Genomic DNA, 7,155 nt, shown 5'->3' with positions numbered 1-7,155 from the left:
AACTGCTTATTTAAAGATCAAATTGCAAAACTCACATTCATTGGCATTTGGTTAATCATTGCCATGATGTTTTTAATTGGCAATGATCGCTTTTTCATTCATGGCTACTGTAGTGAAGCAAAATTATTTAAGACATACTTGATGGACAATGGGTGGGAGCTTTTCTGTCTGTTGTTTTGGAATTGTGAAAAGTTTTTTGTAGTTGTGTATATATTGTTGATTTATTAGTTTTAGGCTACTTACTGTCTTGAGACAATGGCTCATGATGTCTGTTTGCCACGAAGGCAGGAGCTTGAGGTTTATTTCCAGGCACACTTTTGATCTAGGCTACTTTCCTGGGGTGACTAATTCTGAAATGGAGATCATAAATATTGATAAGGTTTGTATCATATCACATCAGTGCTAATTGTATGATTCTGAATATTTCTGAATATTCACTTTTCAGCTCTTTCGTTTGGAAATACATTTACATTTATGCATTTGGCAGACACTATTATCCAAAGTGACTTACATTGCTTTCTCCTATACATTTCACAAAGGTATTTGACCTTTGATTGAACCCACAACCTTGCGTTGTTAACGTAATGCTCTAACCACTCAGCTACAGGAAAGCACTAAATGCATCATGTGTAAAACACATCATGCAAGCAATGTAAGTAACACATATAACCCATAATGTAACATAACTATATGAAGGGCTTGATTTGAGGGGGGTTGTAAATGGATGGCATCCACCTTGTTGAAGAAAATGACAAAAAACATCCCCTCTTTAACCCCCCCTTCCCATCCAATTTATATATTGCAATATACATTTAATAATGCAAATCATCTGTGATCACACCACCTTCCCTTGAAATTTTTCACAATTTGACCACCTTTATGGATGATTGTATACACCCAGAAACAATTTAATAGATTGTCAACTGTACTCAAATGGTTTAAGTTTTAGCATCAATAATTTTACTATTATTAAATAGCCTGTTGAACTTGGTTATATTAAAAATGTATTTAATTTATTTACCATCCTCTGTTTCACTTTCAAAGCGGCTTAGACTCTTGATAGGTATTTTCTTGTAAATCTGTGAGTCTCCATCAGTTTCGACATTTGACAACTCCTCAGCAAGCTTCAGGTATTTACTGGCTTTGTGGTAATTTGCTAAAAATATATTCATATATAATTAAATGATGAACTAAACATTTAAATATGTATACACACACACACACGCACACATATATATATATATATATATAATGGGACAGAGGCACATTTTTTGTTATTTTAGGTTTTTATATGTATTCAGGTTAGAGTGATATAATTAATAATTGCTTAAAGTGCACAATCTTGGCTTTATTTAGTATTCATATCCAAATTGGTTGAGAGTTTTAGGGATTACAGTCCTTTCAAACTCTAAATAAGTCTCCCTTTTTCAAGTGACCAAAAGTAAAATGATTGTCTGTTAATTGAATTAATTTCCTCATAAATTAAACGTTAAATGTCCCGAAATTGATAGTGAGGGAAAGAGAGAGACCATAGCGTCTCAATGAACTTAAAGGATAGTTCAGTCACACATGGAAGTCATCATTTTCTCTCCCTCAGTAAACGTTAGTTGATAAGTGTTCTTTAGACTAAAATGGTTCTACTTTGAGAAGCTTTTTGTTAAATCATTTAAAGCCTTTTTGCTATTGACAAAGTGAAGTATATACACTCACCTAAACGATTATTAGGAACACCTGTTCAATTTCTCATTAATGTAATTATGGTGGTGGTGTAATGGTGTGGGGGATGTTTTCTTGGCACACTTTAGGCCCCTTAGTGCCAATTGGGCATCGTTTAAATGCCACGGCCTACCTGAGCATTGTGTCTGACCATGTCCATCCCTTTACGACCACCATGTACACATCCTCTGATGGCTACTTCCAGCAGGATAATGCACCATGTCACAAAGCTTCAATCATTTCAAATTGGTTTCTTGAACATGACAGTGAGTTCACTGTACTAAAATGGCCCCCACAGTCAACAGATCTCAACCCAATAGAGCATCTTTGGGAGCTTCGTGCATCCCACAAATCTCCATCAACTGCAAGATGCTATCCTATCAATATGGGCCAACATTTCTAAAGAATGCTTTCAGCACCTTGTTGAATCAATGCCACGTAGAATTAAGGCAGTTCTGAAGGCTAAAGGGAGTCAAACACAGTATTAGTATGATGTTCCTAATAATCCTTTAGGTGAGTGTAAGTGTTGATGAATAATTTATTAGAACATGCAGAAAGAGTCTGACCACAGCCAGTGCTCCAAAAAGACATCTGATCTCACCATACCATTCCAGACAGACTGGATGATGAAGAAACAGAACAAACGGTGACAGACTAAATCCAGAAGAGCAGTGGCAAAGTGTCCAAGATGCTTTAAGAAACCACCTGCAAAGCTACAGTATTGTTCAAAGTTTTAGGCACTTGTGTAAAACTACTGTAAAATTATTGTCATAAATAGATTTTCTTTATCAATTAACTTATATTAACTAAATAAAATCAACATTTGGCGTGACCATCCGAAATGTTTCCACAGTTCTTCTGGATGTAATCTGTCTCAGATTGTTCTGTTTCTTCATTTCAGACAGACTGTATGATGATGAGATCAGATCTCTGTTTGAAGCACTGGCACTGGTTAAGAATATTGACAGGACTTGTGATTTAGTATAATTTTCACATGCAAAATGAACTCACTGCTTAGATGTGAATAACTGGTGGTTCTAAAGCGATCCAAAACGACAGCTGAAATTAAAAAATAAGAATGTAAGTTTATGAAAGCTTTAATTGGTGTATACAACAGTAAACTTGTTAGAGTATCTCAAGGTCATGATAACTCTGTGTGCTAATAAAATGTTACAGTGGAACTGGAGTGTCTCTGACTAAAAGTGAAAATTCTGTAATTGTGCACTTGCTCTCTTGTTAGTTCAAGTCTGCATGACTTTTTTTTTACGCTGCAGAACACAAAAGATATTTTGAAGAATGCTGGAAAACTGAAACATTGGTATCTATTGTATGGACACAAAACCAATGTCAAGTCAACGGTACAAAGGCTTTTTTTCCAACGTTCTTCAAAATAGCTATTTCTGAGTTCTGCATGAGAAAGTAAGTCATACATGCGTGAAATGAAAAGAGGAGATGATGAGTTTGTATTTATGGGTGAACTGTCCTTATAAGTGACCAGTGGTTGAGCGTGGAGACAGGACTTCAGTGTGATTTTGTTCCGTGCAAAATGGACTTACTGTTATTGAATGTAAAAGGCGAAATGTGAACTAGTAGATCCAGCTGAAATAAAAGAAATACGAGGAAGAAATATGAGTTTATCATAGTGTTACTGAAAAGGAAAATCACATCATGAAAATCAACCCCAATGTGGTAACAAATCTATTTCTATTTATCAACATACCAGATGGTTATTTCATCCAACTTCAGATAAAACTTAAATCTGCAAATTAATCCTTGCATGCAATATAAGTAGGTACTGTAAGGGACGATTGGGATCCTCATTTCCACATAAAACTCGACAACTGTGTGCTGTATGGGTCAGTCAGTCACAGTATAATTCAACTTTCGTCTCAAATAAATCATTGTTATTTGTCAAATTTGATATATCTGGAAGGAGTTTCTCTCGTATTGAAAGTATAAAACCAAATGCCTTACCTTTAGAAGGCAGAGCATACATTTGATTTTATTACTTATTAGTGAAAGTGGCTGTTATGTATTTTTTTTGGGGGGGGGGGGATTCATTCAGAGAAAATAAAGTGAAACCTGTACAGATACAGTAATAAGACGATTTTTTACATAAAATGAAATCGCAGTAATATTTCTAAATGGGTTATTATCAGCATTTTCAAAGAAATTTCAATGAAATCTGTTTAAATAGAAATGTTTTACTTGAGAAAAACTCTGAGGCAATCTGACTCGGATATAGCTGGAGCTGAGCTGTGCGCGTGCTGGTACAGACCACAACCCGTGCGCCGGTTGGCCGTTTCTTTCGCCGTCACTGCACGCAAGTAAGAATTTAACATCATGACAGTTAGAGCTACAAATACAAAAAGCATTGATTTTAGTATAATTATTACCTAAACATTTTACATTATTTTGAATGAGTATTTTTGTTTTCAGCAAGTTTGCTGTGTTTCTTTAATCCATTTTATTAAATTGTAGTTTAGAAATGGTAAAAAACCCGGAAAGTTGGAAACAAAAACAAAATTTTGCACAAACAGCCATGTTTTACCATAACAATATAAGTGTAAGACAAGCTTATATTTCTCAATTGCACAAATCCTTCAACAGAACATTTTAAAATCACATTTCTGCACAAAACAAGTTATCAGAACTTAAATATACTCTATATACATAAAAGTGGCAACAAAAGTACAATCATGATGTAACATGAGCAGAGAACCACAGTAATATAAAATATTAAGAATAATATACAAATAAAATATAGACACAAAGTAAAACCTGACCTTTCTGGCCTTCCTTGATGCAAAATCATCAATAATGTCATCATACTAAATCTGCCCCCTATTGAGTGATTGATACTGATGATAGCAAGGCCAGTGAGCTGTTCCTGAGACATGGTTGAGCTCAGGTACGAATAAACCAACTTTAGTTTTGAAAAGCTGATGGTTTTTGATGGATGACCAGTGGCAGAGGAGGCTGCAAAATATTTCAGAAGTGCCCCTGAAATTGCAATTGAATAGGCTACAATAAAACTCTTATGAATTGCAAATTTAAATAAACATGACATGCCAAATGTCTGTCATGACGCTATATTAATCTAATCTAAGGGAGTAACAATTAGCTCCTTTACTGCCTCGAATTATATTATTTGTCACAACAAATGTTCGTCTTTGAAACGTCCTGCACATTTGTAAATTCCATTGGCTAATTACAGGGCTCAACATTAACCCAAATGATGGAAAATAAATAATAACCACTTGAAACAGTTTTGTTGCAAAGCACAATCTTACGGTGAAATGAGATCTCGTGTTTGTTGAGTTAAGACAGAATTATTGTTGTAAAAGCATAGCAAGCATCATAGCAAGAAGGCTAACAAACGTAAGAGTTAACGTTATACCACCAATTAACATTAGCATCTTTGATGACATGATAACGTTACCGTAATCATACAGAGAGAACGGATTGCATTCCTTTAACTTTTGCTCTTTTCTCCTCTTCTTCTTTTCTTTTTTCCTTTATTGGGCACCTGACGGCTTTAACCCTTTTCTCTCCATCACTGTCACTGTGTTTATCTGTGTTTTAATAAGTAATTCCGTGACTAATTCTGGAGACTGTTGTGTATTTACTGTGAGTTTATATAAGTTTCACTTTGATGTATAAGTATGGGTTAGGACATTAGGACCCAGGGGACGTCACCTCAGAGCGCTTAATTGCTCAGCTGGCTATTTAGGGAGATATTGAAGGGAACATTCCATTCCATTTTCTACCGCTTTATCCGATATCCGATAATTATCAATTGTAGGCTCAGAGTAAGTCAACCCCAGAAAACGGAATACTCAGGGTTTTTGGTTTCAGAACGTGAGGTATGTCAAATCCGCGACCGCGGGGTAAGTCAAGCCCATTTCAGAAATCGAGGTATTTTATACTCCGAGTGAGTAACCAGAGTAACATAGTCCGTTAACCTAACCTAGTCGGGAGCAGGTTTTATTCCGCAAACCCGGTCAGGGTATATTCTGGCAAACTGTTTCCCGATCACGTTTTTCAATCGGCAAAGCAGTCTGTAGCACACGCCGTTTACCAACACAAGATGGATATTCGCAAAGCAAATCGGCCGTGTCTGATTTCCGAGCGCTACACTATCGATTCGAATTTGAAACGAGAAGCAGGAGACGTAAGAGGCGGGTCTCTGTGTGAAAATTTCAAAGTAAAAGTTGTAAACGTTCGAACGTAAACCGCACATGATTGGTCAATGTAGGTAAGGTAACCCGCGCGCCAGTCTGAATGCAGAAAGCATATCTTTAACTCGACACACCCGTTACTATGAGTTTATAAACGTATAAAACTTTATAATACCATGTAGGAAAATTGACACACAGATACACACAGAGCTTGGAATGCAGAGGGGAATTCAAAAGAGAAATTTAAGAAAATTATGTTGTTTAATTATTGTAATTTTATTTTGATGACCAATGTCGTACAGGTTTTAGACTTCTGGCTATTTAAAAAAAAGTAACTCTTATAATTATTGCGTTTATCCCACAACGCACATCACTTTGCAAAAGCACAAGATTATGTTTTTTTTACCAATACCAGCATGTCCAATTCTAAAGTAAAATTGATTTTATACAACAAGTTATTGTTGCGAAATAAATTTTAGATATAATATTGTCGGGTTAGGTCTTAATTAAAATAATTCCTAGATGAATCCGCTATTTGAACCGGTTCAATGAAATCAATAATGACTCACCACTATTCACATATGACTTACTTCGGTAGTAGCGACAACTATTGGCGGTTTAAATTTAAACTTTATTTCTATTAATTCTATTAATCTATTAATTTCAAGGTTCTGTTTTTAAAATGCACTAAATCATTTACAGGATACCAAAGACTGCGTTTTTTTCAAGGTCTGAGTTTTTGTTTCTTGGTATCCTCTGTTAATTCGTATTTATTTGAGTGTTTATTCAACAGGAACAATGCAAGATAACATTACAGATGCTCTACACAGACTTCTAGCCAATGGATAATTTTGCAGCCCCAGTCTATGGTTAGGCTTTTTAAATACAGTCAAATAAAAGTGTAAAATGACAAGAACAGTAATTATAACAAAAATCTGAAACCGTATACAACAATGTTCACAATCCTGCTTTTATTTTAACCATCAAATCGTAAGGCTGATGCATGGATTAATATCATAATTTGATTAATTGTGAACGTTTTAGGTTTATCTGTACCAAATTCTATAAGGGGTATGTAATTTTATTTAAATATTCCAGCAATGGCTTATTTTAACCCAGCAGTGTGTTCTGTCAAATATTTAATCATGGGTCAAAAACAACCCAGCACGTTTTAGAGTGTTTATATATACACTGCTCAAAAAAATTAAGGGAACCCTTATCATCGCAGTATAACACCAGAGCAGTTAACCTTCAGGAA

The 7,155-nt window shown here is 35.2% G+C and overlaps 1 protein-coding gene across 2 annotated transcripts; it reads right to left on the bottom strand.

Annotated features, from left to right (window-relative positions):
• Positions 1 to 853: 853 nt before the first annotated feature.
• Positions 854 to 6,829, bottom strand: LOC130436457 (uncharacterized). 2 transcript variants are annotated; one of them, XM_056767104.1, is made up of 5 exons: positions 4,503 to 6,829; positions 3,925 to 4,033; positions 3,273 to 3,315; positions 2,728 to 2,775; positions 854 to 1,156 (listed from the first exon to the last, which is right to left on the bottom strand). In XM_056767104.1, the coding sequence occupies exons 1-5, from the start codon at positions 4,784 to 4,786 to the stop codon at positions 1,014 to 1,016; spliced, it is 627 nt and encodes a 208-aa protein (XP_056623082.1). In that variant the 5' UTR covers positions 4,787 to 6,829; the 3' UTR covers positions 854 to 1,013. The 2 variants fall into 2 exon arrangements, with proteins under 2 accessions (XP_056623082.1, XP_056623083.1); XM_056767105.1 differs by lacking the exon at positions 854 to 1,156 and adding an exon at positions 1,711 to 2,178.
• Between the last annotated feature and the right edge of the window lie 326 nt (positions 6,830 to 7,155).

This window comes from Triplophysa dalaica, chromosome 15 (genome assembly GCF_015846415.1).
Source record: "Triplophysa dalaica isolate WHDGS20190420 chromosome 15, ASM1584641v1, whole genome shotgun sequence".
NCBI lineage: Eukaryota > Metazoa > Chordata > Actinopteri > Cypriniformes > Nemacheilidae > Triplophysa > Triplophysa dalaica.
Note: the sequence above shows the minus strand (reverse complement) of the source record. Positions and strands in the feature narration are given on the sequence as shown.